Consider the following 15252-nt stretch of genomic DNA (forward strand, 5'->3'; position numbering starts at 1 on the left):
AACTTTCTTTGAATTCAAATGTTGCATTCGTTGTTTGTATGATTGCGTTTATCAAATTAGCTTCACGATTTCGTATGTATTCGGTGTAATTTTTCTGAGTTATCGTAAATGTTTTGTAATCTGAAAATAGTGACCTTTTCTCTTCTTTCACATATGCCATTGAAGCTATCGGATAACCATCAATTTTTAGTGTTCGATCAAAATTAAAACCTTTACATAATTCATCTGTATTATAAATGAAAAAAGTTTAAATTTATTATTTATTATTTATTATATTATATGAGGCATTCCACGCCAAATCGACCACTTTTGAACCCGACCCCTTTAGATTTGGCTGAGAATTTTCTTTCTTTTTTTTACCACATCAGAAACGTTTCTCATAATTTTTTCACTCAACCAAAAAAAATTTATATATTTTTGAAAAAAATGGCTTTTTTTTGTTTCAAATGGCTACAACTTTTTCAAAATTGGACTGATTCAGACATTTTATTTTCAAAATTTTTGTTTTTAAATGTACTTTTCGAAAAAAAAATTCAAAAAAATTATTGCAACCTATCTTCATTGATATTTTTTAGATTTTTGGAATAAATCGAAAATTTTTGGATGTTTACCATTTTCGAATTTTGATTTTTTTTTGTTATATAAAATTTTAAAATTTTCTTCAAATCCTCAAATTTTTTCACAGCGATGTTTTTTCGATTTATATTTTTTTTTTTCAATTAAAAAAAAACTTTTTTCCACTAGCCTTATTTCTCATAACACCAGGCTAAGAATTTCTGAGAGTGCTCAGAGAATTTTTAAATTTAGAAAAAAAAAATAAAAACAATAAATTTAAATGGTAATCATCAAAAAAATTGATTTTTTTTCGAAAAATCAAGTTTAAAAATAGAAGAACGTTCTGAATAATTTTTTCGTATTTTTTTTCGAAAATTAATTTAAAAACAAAAATTTTGAAAAAAAAAACGTCCGGATCAGTCGAATTTTGAAAAAGTTATAGCCATTAAAAAAAATGCCGTTTTTTTTTTAATTTATAACTTTTTTTTGGTTGGGTGAAAAAATTTGAAAAAATTATGAGAAACGTTTCTGATGTGGTAGAAAAAGAAAAAAAATTTTCAGCCAAATCTAAAGGGGTCGGGTTCAAAAGTGGTCGATTTGGCGTGGAATGCCCCATATATATTCAAGTAGTTTTTCATTTTCTAAATTAATATTTTACCTTCAGAGTAAGGTCGACTGTAGAGGGTCCATCGACTGCCATAAGTGAGTGCTCTGTTCCAATAACTAAGGGCATTATTTGTAAACGGATTGTAGGTATAAATAAATGGATTTTCTGGTGAATGCATACAAATAAAAAAGGATGTTATCATATCTATCTTCCACGTTTCATTCAGAGCACTTTGAGCCTCCGAACATCCGTTATTTGGTTTGTATAAAATGAATATTGTTTTAATAATATCTCCACGTTGAAAATGTCGAAATGAGTTAAGAATATGTTCCAGCTGATCAACTGAATCTACAATTATAATTAGCGAATCTATTTTGCTTTCATAGTGTGATACATTGTCAATCCACGTAATCCATGAAAGATCTCTTGTTATTACAGTAATTGGTCTCAGAGCACTTAGAGATTCAATAAGATCCTCATTAGAATCGTTATAAACGATAAAATTCTTAAAAGATGGCTCGCAAAATTCGAATATATGAATCTTTAGACAAAAAAAACAATTAAAATTGAAATTATGATAGAAAAACTGTTTAAATTTATATTTTTTTTAACAACTTACCATTATTTTATTTAAAATAGAAACTTCCCTCGGATACTCGATAATTATTCCTGGCACCAGAACCACAAAAATGCACAAGACAAATATTGTGATAAATTGTATACTCATTTTGTTTTTAAAATTTTTAAAATTGCGTGTAAATATACGTATGAGGAAAGCGAAATGAATGAGAGAACCAAAAAAAATTTTGGGTTTATATTTTTTTTTGAAAGCTGTTTATTGGAATGACTATGATTTGGGTAACGATAGGATGTTTACCCTCATAAAAACACTTGACAAGCATTAATGTATTTACAAAACAATTTCTTTACATAAGCAATAAAGACAATATATGCAGTATAGGGGAGACCGGGTATGGGTGTCAAAGCGGTCATTTGTAGCGATCGCTTCATCGATTGATGTCGAAGAATCGCGGAGGCATCACCTCCCATTTGATTCTTCGACGCCGATTAATGTTCGTATTTCGTTCAATGTGTTCTGTTATGACCACTGTGACACCCAACCATCCCCTACAATAAATAGAAGATAACATTATCGAGGTACATCTCAATATAAATATAATTTTATCATCTTATTCACTTCTATTCCAAACTTATGAATAATAATATAAATGACAGCATTTATAAAATGTATGATTAAATTTAATTTTTGTGTAAGTACATGTGTCAATGAAGAAGAAACTTGACCAACAGTCAAATTTAATTTGTTGGTATAGTAGTTTATACATTAAAATTTTAGTTTACATTTTCCGAAGCTTGAAAAAGTGACAGGATGTCACGTAATTCAATAAATTGACGTCCTCAGTTAAAAACCCAAGTCTTTTTGACAAAGCGACTTTTTTACACTCCCTGCGACCGATGAATTTTGAAGAATTATCATTAAAAGTCATCTAATTGTTTAAAAACAAGTTCCATTTCAGGCCTATCAATAGGAACTTTAGTGGAACACCACATGCCAATTGTAAGTAAATGATAAAATATATTAACGTTTTCATCACCAGCTTTTATATCTTGCAGTGAAACATTCTGATCAATCCAAATGTTCACATAATCTCTTAGAAATAATCCTTTAGAGGAATCATAAGCTGATAATCCAGTCACTACTTCTAAGCAAACGATTCCATAGCTATAGACATCAACTTTAGTTGAAAGAATTTTATTTTTCAAAAATTCTTCAGGTAAGTATGGCCTTGTTCCTTGTGGTCTGCTAACCTAAATCAGTATTGTAACTAATTATTAAGTACTTCCCGAGTCAAATCTAAAACATACTTTGAACTTAAATGAGGCTTGAAATGGCTCTGCTTACTTACAAAGGCTTGAATTGAACCTACTTAGATTTACAAAGGCATGAATTAGACCTTCATAGACATATATCGTGAAACGAACGTAACTAAACTTAACAGAAGGAACAACTTGCAAAGAATAAGCTGGTACCTTACTACAAAAAGGTAAAATCGTCGAATTCGCGGACTACTGGAGAATTGATGCAAGTGATCTAGGCATCTCTCCAGTGGGATAATGACACCCAAGGTCGAATTGGGTCCGATAGACAGCCTGAGACTAACAGAGGGTCGATTAAAAAAATTCTAAGGGTAGTAAAAAATTGCTGCAAATGATCCAGCGATTTTATCAGTAGATTAATGACACTTAGTAGTGGGATAGGACCCAGACGCAACCTGGTACCAACAAAGAGTCGATTAAAAAATTCAGAGTTTGTTCATTTCACGATATATGTCTTTGGAGGTCTAATTCATGCCTTTCCGCTTGAATGTGAGAAGTATAGCATTGCAGTGGTTCTCATTTATAGTCTAGTCAACAAGTTTGAAAATGTTATTTTTTTACAATTACGCATTGAGTTTGTAGTAATGCCTAGAAAAATTTATTTCCAGAATTTTCTAGCACTTGAAAAATTTCGGAAGCTTGTTAATAGATTAAGACGAATAATTAAAATTATAAATAATGGGAATAAAATTCCGGAAGTTGGAACAATTTTATTGAAAATTGCTTCTTCTTTAATAATCGTTTTTTAATTTTACGCTTGCTCTATTAATTTTTGAGTTATTGCTAATAATCAGAGTCTCTCGTTTTTTCTAGATGATTTTGACTCATAAAAATTGCTATTTTTATTTGTTAAAGAAATGTCTTGTCAAATTTAATGACGAAATCAATGAGTTGTCACTTGTATTTAAAAAAAAAAAAACTAGATTAATTTTCTACAGAGAACTCACTTCTCGACTACAGTATTGTAAATGAAACTAATCGAGAATGAAAATCTCTACTCTATAGGATAGTCCCAAAGTTTAGCAATAGATGGCCCCAGATTTCTGATCAAATTCTGATCACAGTCTGGCTCAAGTCTTGACCAATAATATTGGTTAAGAATCTGAACCAATAATATTGGTCAAGAATCTGAACCAATTCTTGTACAATTCTTGATCTAAAATCTTTCTAAAGTATCTTGATCCATGCTGGCACAAGGCTTTTACCAAATCACTACTAGGGTAAGTTGGTTCATTTTAAGGTTTTACAATGATCATGTCCTAAAAAGTCTAACGTAGGTTTTCAATGCTCATTTAGGTTAAAAGTATGCCTTAGATTTTGATATGGGTTCAACTAAACACACAAATTAATATACTAAAAATACCTTTATGAAGCCATTAGTCGGTCCTTCTTTTACCAAACCAAAGTCTCCAATTCGCGGTTCAAAATTTTTGCCTAACAAAATATTGGCACTTTTTATATCGCCATGAATTAACGGTTTTTTGTCGATAGTATGCAAATATTGTAACCCTTTGGTAACTCCTTTGATGATCTCATAACGTTGGAGCCACGTTAAAGCTGGTGATCTCTGATTACGCAACAGTAGCCAATCCTCAAGAGATCCATTTGCCATAAATTGATACACAAGACATGGAGTTTCGCCACTTATACTGAATGCATAAAGCACAAGAATATTTTCATGTGGCCGCGAATGCAATATTTTTATTTCTTTTAATGATTGCTCGAGTGCTTTATTCTGATTATCGATGTTTTTGTTTTTTAATTTTTTTATTGCAACTTCTGTATTTTTCCACGTAGCTACATATGTTTCAAAAAATTTTCTGTGATTCAACTATATAAGATAACTAAATAAATAAAAAAGCTTAATTTATTACCTCGATAAACTATTCCAAAGCCACCTTTGCCTATTATTTTTAGATCATCCCAACCGTTTGTCGCTAAAGTGAGTTCTTCAAACGGCACTTGAGGTAATGAATTGGCTCGATTCAAAATATCATCTCTACTTTCTAATAACCAATAGTATTTATCTTCAACGAAAGGTCTCAATAACTTTATTCCCTGATGCTGCTTAATATTTTTTAGCAAAACGAATAATTCTAAAATAGTGTGATTATGGATACTCCATAAAGTTAATAATTTATCCGTAGGATTATCTTCTCTTCTGAGGCGTTGGATTGTAAACACATCATACTGCATCCACTTGCCTAATTTGGGAAAAAATATTTCAATCATTTGGAAACAGTTTTTTCACTTTTGCGAAATACTCGCCCTGATTAAAAACTCCGATTAAAACCGCTGACTTCCGATTGATTCCGATTGAAATCCGATAGACTTTTAATCAGAATTCATTGGTTTCAATCGGAGTTTTTAATCAGGGCCGTTAACTATATAGAGGTTATAGTCCAAGAGCCTTCGAGAACCGGTACAACGAACATTTGAAACGTTTTGAAATCCAATGTTACCGGAAAAAACTTGTGCGACTATTGTTCATAAACAAAAAACGATTTTTTCTCTGACTACGTAAACAAAAGCTCTAAAATGAAAGCTATATCTATATTATTTCGAACAACCCCACAAAATTTTAAAACGTTTCAAATTTGTCCACCTCAGCTTGAATCTGAAATCCTTATTTGATTGGACTATTTTTAGGTTACGAAACCCGTATAATGATGACGCGCGAATATGGCTACCATGGCTACATGAAACGCTACATAGCCATACGAAAACACTCTTCTAATAACATGTGTTTGACGAAACAATAGATCGCTATCTAATGGAAATATTTTGTTTCTAAACAATATTATATCTTACCGGCAAGTTCTTCCCATTGATTATTATTATTTAATAAATTACAAAGCTCTACGCGTGCAATATATGGTAAATTATAAATATATTTGAAATTTTCCGACTTTGGGATTGACAGCATTGTACTAAATTTATTGAAGTCTTCAATATTTTTAGAGTAGAAAAATTATAGTTTAACTTCTGGACATCAACCTATTCAACATAATCATTAATTAGTGCGAAGTTTCATTTTTTTTAATTTATGTACATTTACGATATTAAAATTAATTTCATAATATTTACCAACTTACTTGATATTTTCTTGTAACAACGTAATAAAATTTTTTATTTTATTTTAAAAATTTACTTAAAGAAAAGTATTCGACTGCACACTGCAAAAGACTTTGCAACACTACTTCTACTAACTGTATCGAGTATTTTTCTATCCCCCCTCCCTTTTAAATACTTCATACAACGTCGTTATAGTATACCTTCATTGGTATTAAAATTAAAGCTGCGATAATTTTTCTTAGAAATTTTTCCTTCAAAATTTTCTACCTAATTATTAAAATTAAACAAATATTTATACATTTGCCTCAACATTGATATATTTCTTATGTACTGCATCGTACTTTTCAGAGTTTGTTTTTCAGACCTATATTTCTATGATTCCAGAGGAAAAAACGGATCGTATTGAAAAATAATATCAATGCAGGGGATGTTTTTTCTCATCGTGATCATAAGTGGGGTAATGATATGTAATTATAATTAAGTTAGTTAAATAATAAATCTTTAATGAATAAAAAAATATATATCATCAAAATATTACAACACACATTGATATAATATTTAGTATACACATACCAGATGCACGTAAATATAGGTTCGAATTTTCAAATTTTGACTATAAATTTCTACAATCATCAAATTTTGTTAAAGTATATTGCGAATATTTTCAATAACAGATATCTGAAAAATTAGTCGGCTCATAAGATTTCCAGATGGACCGTCATATTCAGTAGGGCAAAAATTTGAAAAAAATCTGCATATCACGTCACTAATTCCAAACAGTCATATTTTTATACGCCCTTTTGGCTTTAGTCATTAAGTTTAATACCAAAAGGGAGTGTAATTTTTTTTTTAATTGCTAATCATATTGTAAATTTGTTCTAAAGCTAAAAATCAGAAAAAAAATTTTTTGCTATAAAATAAGTCTATAAAACGATTGGCAATAAAAAAAAATTAGACGTCCTTTTGGCTCTAGAGAGTTTCCTAAAGCCAAAAAGATGTATAAAAATATGTCCTTTTGGAATTAGTAACGCGGTATTACACTGTAAAAAGAGCGGTGTTAAAAATGGACTCATTTTAACTCTGCCCGGTGTTAAAATGAAAGTACATCGGTGTAGGAGACGTAATTCCGCGCTGTTAAAATACCGGTGTAAAAGTGGGGTAAACTGCGTCCGCTTGGAGTATTAACTTTGAATATTATAAAACACAAAAAATTTCAGTTCTTTATGAAAATTAACAAACAATATCATTTATTAACAAGTATAGTGATCGAATAAGTAAAAATATTCACAAAGTAAAATATTTTAACACCGGTCTAGAATATTTACACTGGTGGCGGCGTTATTTTAACGCCAGGGAATTTTTTTTAACACAGATACATAATATTTACACCGGCGGCGGCGTTATTTTCATACCGCTTTCGGTGTTGAAATTTAACACCGCCGATTTTAACACCTACACCGCTTGGACTTACCCCAGTGATTTTTCACAGTGTATTTCTACTTCAAAATCCATGCTGTTGTCCATCCTATTTATTCTCTCTATTCATTTTTTTAATATCGAGTCTCAATATTTTGTATCTAATTTTGGATTATTGGTCACTTTTTATATGAAATAATATACCCAAAATTTGGTTTATATTGCATACTATGAAATATGGCCGTGATTTAATATATTTCAATTGAATCTCGTTGTTTAAATTTAGTTCTAATAAATAAAGTAAAAATATATATGTGTGATTACGTCACTTTTTGTTTTTATCGAAATTGATACCGCATTGCTATTTATTACTTGTTATTGTAAGTTTTATGTGTTTAGTTTCTTTTTTTATAGCAAAAATTGATAAGGGGTATTTCCATTACCAAAATTACATTTTGAAACTTTGTCGATGTGTCAATTTAATTAAAAAAGTGAATCAAAGACTAACTCTAGTACTAGTATGAGTATGTAAAATAATAAATTAAAAATGAGATTTCACTGTATTATTATTTTTTTTTTTTTTAATATTGTAGGTTCTAAAAAATTTAAATTATTTTCAAATTATTATTTTGTTAAAATAATTGTAACAGCATGGATCTTATTGTATACTGCCTCGTTTGCGTTGACTATGTCAAGGGTAAGTATTTTTGATAAATAATTAGTCTGTGATAGTTAATATTATACGAAATTTGATAATTATTGATTTTGCTAAAACTAATTAACTTGTCAATAAATAATTATTTAAATTAGTTGGGAAAATTAATGACAACGGATGAACGCCAACAAATATTTAACGACAATAAATGTGAAGGTAAACATAAAAATTATGAAATATACCCTGGTCAATAACAAAACTTGATTTAGACAGTCACGATTTAAGGCGACCAAATCTAAATCAAGTTTTATTTCTGACCCGGGATAAATTAGAATTATCTAAAAAAAAAAAAAAATTTATTATGATGTTTCAGAAAAAAAATGTGATATCATTAATGTAGAATGGCCACATCTACAAAAACGATCAATTGATAATGGAGTTTTGTTTTCACTGACTATTTTCGGTAAACGAATAGATTTAAATCTGATACCATCAAAAAATTCATTAGTGAGATCTAACACTCCAGTTTACTTTTTGGATACTGAGTATGATTTTTTGCGTCTTAAAGTCAAAACACATGTAAGTTATTAAATTTTTTGTTATTTTTTTCAATTTTCCCGGGAAAAAATAATGTAGATCTATGATCATAGACTGTAGTTTATGCCCATATAACAATCTTTTTCAATTCTTGAGCAAGTCTGCTCTCAAGATCGATAGGTGCTAGTGTCTTTTCTACGTATGTGTCTTGCTGCAGATACTTGTGACCAGATTTAAATCACAAGCCTAGTGCAAGTTTTACACAAGAAATTCGTGCCAGATTATTACTCAATTCTGGAGAAAGACTATAATTGAAAATAGTTGCGCATGGCTTGCTCAAGATCTGCTCAAAGCTCAAAATTGACCTTGAGCTCTGAGCAGATCTTGAGCAAGCCATGCGTAAGTACCTACTGGAAGTTACTGGTGCAAGAAATGCCGTGTTCAAGATATCTTCAATGTTCTTGCGTACGATACCATGAGTAAGACATACACAAATCTTGACATAGGTTTCTCGATACACGATCTTGCGAAAGACACATACGCAGAAAAAGACACTAGCAGCTAGGGGTCTTGCTCAAAATACTTACTTCAGAATCTTGCTCAAACACGTGTTACTTGGCTAGACTGTAACTTTTATTTTTAGTTCAAAAAGTGTCTTTTCTATTCAAAATATGTTTTCTAACCCTAATCGGTTGAACATGGGTTTGTGTCCATGAATTTTCCAATATTCTACTGTAAATAACCTTTATGCCTCCGAATTTTGATGAAAATGTTTATTGTAAAAGGGATTTTCGGGGCTGGTAACAACTCTATCGCATAATTAGCAGTCCAAAGAAGACCTACGAATTTATTCAGATTTTTCCTTACAGAATAACATAGTTAAATAAGCGGCGGATTCTAATGACCCATGTTCAACGTTTACGGGCGCTGAAAACAGCGACACCGGATTAGGGTTAAATTTGAGATGTCATTAGAGCTAAATTATTTTTTCCGAATTGTTACAACTACAAAATAATAATAACTTGTGTTTATATGAATAATTTAGGAGTTTATTAAAGAACATTGGCAATTATATGAAGATATAAACGCCCTAACGTCGATATACGTCAAGACTTATTCTGATGGATCAAAAAAAATAGAAGTAAAATATTTTTTATTCATCTTCATAATAAAAATTATTATTGCATTTACTTACTATATTTATTAATATATATTATCGGCAATTATTGATTATTTTTATTGTTTATTAGTTCGGTTACTTAGGAAATGAACATTTAACGATTGAGTCGTTGCGACACAATTTTGATGACTCTAATAAAAACTATTATTTGGCTCGAAGTTCTGACGAAACCAACGAAACTATTAAGAGTAAGTTTATTTATTAAAATAAGTATTATTGTTAAAGTAAAACTTAATTTCAGTGTTCGATAAAAATTCATCTCACGAATATGAACATAAAAATCTTCAATCGATTCCTGATAAAGTATATCCAGAATTATTATTAATAATCGATTATGGAGTATACATTAAATACCATGAAAAACAACAATTATTTCCTTATTTATCAACATTTTGGAGTATTGTTAATATGATATACCGACCATTAAAAAATCCAGAGTTTAAAATAAGTTTCGCTGGTATTATGATAGCTCAAGTAATTTATTTTTTTTTCTGTTTATTCAATTGTAAAAAGTCGGGAGTGAATCCGGAGTGAATAAGAATTCTGGAAATGAATAAGAATTCCGGAATTTTTAACAAGAGATTGCTCCACATAAGGATTAAATAGAAATTTTTTTTTGAGCGGGGTGACGTGGATTGTATTTTTCTAGGCCGCTGCCCTAAACGAAGTTGCAACTTTCCGGCTCCGTCGAACAAAAAATAGCATACGCACCTTGGTCAGTAAAAAAGAAAGCCTCAGACCACATGTTTGTCAGGCTCGGCCAACAATTACATGTGATCTGAGACTTTTCTTATTTTACTGGCCTAGGTATGTAATATACTATTTCATCATACCTGCGCGGAAAGTTTAAATTCCTGCCCTGCTTAGAGGGAAGAAAGTCGTTCTTTTCTCATATGAGAAAGCAAATGATAAAAATTAGCGCATGCGCTATTCTTCCCTTAAACAGAGGCAAAAATTTAAGCTTTCAGGTGCGGATCTGGTGAAGAATTGTATACACACCACGGAGAAAGGTAGGACATCCCAATTACACACACGGATTGAAATGTCCTACTTTCCTTTCTTGGTGTGTAATATACTATGAATCCGCATTCACTCCGATTTGGAGTTTTAGCCCTTAAATAAATTTATGTTTAATAGAAATAACTTTTTTATGAGAAATATAATTATTTTAATAAAGAATTGATTCAGGTGTTAATAATTAAACATAATATATTATGTATTTAGTTTATAAAATGTTTTAGTAACTCACTAAATTATTATAATTTCATACAATATATAGTAAAAACATTATAGTTATAGTGACATGTTTGTTATGGGAATATTATTTTGTGGTACGGTTGATGTAAGAATATGACAATTTGAAACTATCTGACCTAGTGAAACTATATCGAAATGAACACATGCAAAAATGACTATTACCATAGTAAAATTTACAATGTTTACAATAATTTTCAATATAATCATTGTTTATTTTACTATGGCCATAGTAATTTTTGCATGTGTTTATTTCTGCAGGTGGCCAACATGTTCCAGCTTTACTATGACACCATAGCATTTCAAACTAGAATAATTTCTCCGGGTAATCAATATTTTCCGAAACTCCTTTTCGGAGAGAAATTCACTTCGAGAGAATTAAATAAATAAAAAATCATCCACTCCCCATTCACTCTGGATTCACTCCGCAAATTTTCTATAGTGTGTAATTAATAAATTTAATTAACATACGTTATTTACATAATAATAAGGATTCAAAAGTTATTCATCGTATGAACAAAGATAACTATCAATCCCAAGAAACATCTAGGCTTAATTACGAAAAAGTATCTCTCAATGTTTCTGAGTACTTGTATAGTAAACAAATAATTATTCCAAAAGAGAGTTTTGATGTATTTATTATAATAACAACGTAAGTATATTTATATAAAAATTATTTTTCAAATTCTGAGTCACCAAACATTTTTTCTACCAGTAAATAAATTTTGTAAGATTTCAAAATAAGTTATTTTTCAGTAAATAAATCTTTATCAGTAAGTAAATGATGTAGATAATAATGAAATTCATTTATTTGTAGCAAAAAGTATTCGGGAGATAATGAGGACTCTATAACTTTGGGTTTAGCTGTAAATGGAGGAGCGTGTAAAGAAAATACGAAGAAGAAACAATTAGATCGATCTATAATATTCTGTGAAGGAAGTCATATCAATGACATAAATATAGCCACTCATGAACTAGCTCACTCGTATGTTAAGCCATTTTGTTAATTATAGAATATTGATTCTTTCATAATAATTATGGTTGTCCATCAAATTTAGATTCGGTGTCCAACATGATAAGGACATAAGTAATCATTGTGTGATTCATAATTCAGTTTTGTCGACAAATTCAAAAAAACTCAATAGAAATTGGTCCAACTGTTCGACCAACACTTTAACACAAAATTTAAGGTAAAGAAGTGCCACTAAATTTAAGTCATTTCTTGGCATACGGAAAAACATTAAAACTTCACATATATTATAAAAAATATTGTGTTTCTGTGTTAAAAACGTTTCCTGTTAAATTTTTCGTGTTTATTTTTTGTTAAATCAACATATTTCACTGTGTTAATTTAAAATTTTAAATCGATCTACTATTCTACACTTGAAATATGTTACCTAGTACAAAAATAGACATCAATAACGTTTATTTAGTGCCCTACTTTGCGTTGAAATTATAATTTAAATTTAGTATTCAAATTCAACACAAGTAGTCGTGTTAAAAAATAACACGAATTATGTACCTAAAGATTGGAACGTTTTTCACGCAACGAAAATGAAAAAAAATTTATGTAATTTTACTGCTTAAGGAGTAGTTCCGAAGATTGGGGGTAGCCTGCAATTTTCAGCTGACATATTAGCACCTATGCGAAACATTTCAAAAATCTAGATCCAATTGTACTTTTCATTTTGTTTTTTTATTTTCGTTCCGTGAAGAACGTTCTGATCTTTATGTGTATCACGGATTTGGTGTGAACTGTTTTTAAAACAAATTATGTTGCTTTTAACACAATATTTTTTACTGCGTATAGTAACGTGACGCTTCGAATGGGAAACTTTAAAAATAACAGCTTCAAGAAGAATTTCAGGATTTTACTGCGTTTTATTAGTCAACAGTACACCCAGAGAAATTTTTAGTAAATATTACTCAAAAAGTTTGATACTGTGAGGACATGTGGAAAATATCTAAATTTTTCCCATGCACATTGTAAAATGTACTACTCAATAGCATGTAAATGAAGTCTAATTTCTACTAACAACATGGTAATAATTTAGTTACTGGCTTTATGTCTTTACAATCCAAACTTCATGGTTAATGAAGTTCTTTCAGCTAAGAAATATATTCAATATAATTATTATTTGAATCTGTAATTTTTACAGAATTTTATCAAATATTTCAAACTTTCAATTCCAAGCGCCGCGTTACTGTATGCTCGAGTCAAAAAACCAATTCTAATTTAGTCCTCAAAAGCCTCAATTCTTTTGATGTTTTATTTACCGCTCAGAAAGTAACTCTACTTTAGTACTCAAAATCCTCAATGAGAACTATGAGGTCTAAATGCGGATAATTTATCGATTTTAAATTGTAAATAAGACCCCAAAATTCTCAAGGAATCAAAAGTTATAGTTTGAACTTGGAAAAATTTTAGATAAGGAAAAGGGAGGGGAGAGAATACGTCGAATGAGACTTTTAAGGTTCAAATGCGGATGAAATTATTCCTTTATATTTTGAGTATTTTGAGGCTCTAATCCAGATTATGTTATTCCAGTTTAGTCCTCAAAATGATAAAATTGGACATAACTATTACTTTGAGGACTGAACTAGGATAACTTTCTATACTGTTGACTCGGGTGAGGTTATAATATTTCTTGCCCGGAAAAAGAAATTTAGAACTGTCTAGATCAAATTAGATCAAATTTGACCAGGTTTGGTGAAATTTTATGCATGAATAGGTATGAACAGATCTAATTTTATCTGTTCAGATCAAAGTAGATCTAAGATGATATAACTTTCTGCTTCAAAATCAGCCTGTCTAGATCTGAATAGATCTAATTTGATCTGGGCAGATATAGACAAAATCCAGATCTAAACTTTTTTTCTCGGGTGTTTACTTTTTTGTGTAAGTAATCTTCGGACATGGGATCTAAAAATTCACATCGTGAAAATCGATTTTTTTATCATCTTAAATAAATAATATCAGTAATACACTTATTGATTCCAGGAATTCTAAATTTTCATGTCTATACAATAAACCAGATGATCGGAAATCGTCACTCAATTATGAATCATTTGATAATGATACTGACAACTCAAATGGAAAATGGTTAGAATTTTATATGACAATAAATGATGGAGAGAGAGCATTTATAAATCGAAATGAATTTGTGCGTAATTCGATAATTGAAGTATCTTATGCAAATACAAAAACAATAGTCAAACAAATTGATGTATCCCACGAGAATTCATTTTCTGGAGCTAAAAGAATATACCCTGACTATCGTCTTCAAAAAATGGAGCTTGATGATAGGAAAATAATCATTGATCTCAGGATTGTTAACCCAACTAAGAGTATTAATATATATCATAAAGAAGAATATATATTTGCTTATCAAGACAAAGAACCCGTTATGATTTTAAATGGTCAAATATTACCTCACTATCATACTTTGCCTCCTTTGTATATTGCAGCAGGAGAAGATGATGAATTAATTTTTAAGATCAATGATTTTGATGTTAATCGATTAGTTGCAGTTTATTGGGAAAATAATACATTAATCGTTACTCAACTTATTACAGAGGATGATGATATAAATCAAAACAGACATGATTTAATTGATCTTAATCTGAAAAGTGCTGTTTCTGATAGTATGAAAGTATACATTCGCCCGTTTCAAATGAATCCCGAAAAATTTGTGCGTATTTACTATAAAAAACCATCAATATATATTTCTCAAGAATATCAATGAATTATTCAAAGTACTGTACATATAAAAAAATTTCTAAAATACGATTGGAATTAAAATTTGAACTTTGTACGATTGATTACCGTTAAATTTATTCTCGTTTACTATTTTCTTTATGTAATTTTGCATTGCAATAATTAAGCAATCTACTTTCTCACTTTTTAAAAATTGTCATTTGTCAAAGAGAAAAATGTGGAAGAGTTTCTATTTATTGTACAAGTGTAATAAAGACCGCATTGAACGTCCACTTGAGCGCAAAAAGGAAAAAGTGAAAACTGTTCCTGAAAGTCACGCAAGTTTTTGGGATTTGGTTCTGAGTGATTTAAAATGA

General features: G+C 29.9%; 2 protein-coding genes across 3 annotated transcripts; one reads left to right on the forward strand and one right to left on the reverse strand.

Annotated features, from left to right (window-relative positions):
* Positions 1-1951: 1951 nt before the first annotated feature.
* Positions 1952-6311, reverse strand: LOC130667731 (pelle-like serine/threonine-protein kinase pik-1). 2 transcript variants are annotated; one of them, XM_057469553.1, is made up of 5 exons: positions 6157-6311; positions 5873-6058; positions 4936-5265; positions 4425-4858; positions 1952-2992 (listed from the first exon to the last, which is right to left on the reverse strand). In XM_057469553.1, the coding sequence occupies exons 2-5, from the start codon at positions 5985-5987 to the stop codon at positions 2660-2662; spliced, it is 1212 nt and encodes a 403-aa protein (XP_057325536.1). In that variant the 5' UTR covers positions 5988-6058; positions 6157-6311; the 3' UTR covers positions 1952-2659. The 2 variants fall into 2 exon arrangements, with proteins under 2 accessions (XP_057325536.1, XP_057325537.1); XM_057469554.1 differs by having other exon boundaries at positions 6149-6255.
* A 1892-nt stretch (positions 6312-8203) lies between these two features.
* Positions 8204-15252, forward strand: LOC130668634 (venom metalloproteinase 3-like). The gene is made up of 10 exons (XM_057471005.1): positions 8204-8249; positions 8581-8786; positions 9790-9885; positions 9995-10112; positions 10166-10398; positions 11670-11830; positions 11996-12163; positions 12237-12368; positions 14180-14831; positions 15106-15252. Exons 1-10 carry the CDS (start codon positions 8204-8206, stop codon positions 15250-15252), a joined length of 1959 nt encoding a protein of 652 aa, XP_057326988.1.

The sequence above is a fragment of the Microplitis mediator genome, chromosome 5 (assembly GCF_029852145.1).
Source record: "Microplitis mediator isolate UGA2020A chromosome 5, iyMicMedi2.1, whole genome shotgun sequence".
Taxonomy (NCBI): domain Eukaryota; kingdom Metazoa; phylum Arthropoda; class Insecta; order Hymenoptera; family Braconidae; genus Microplitis; species Microplitis mediator.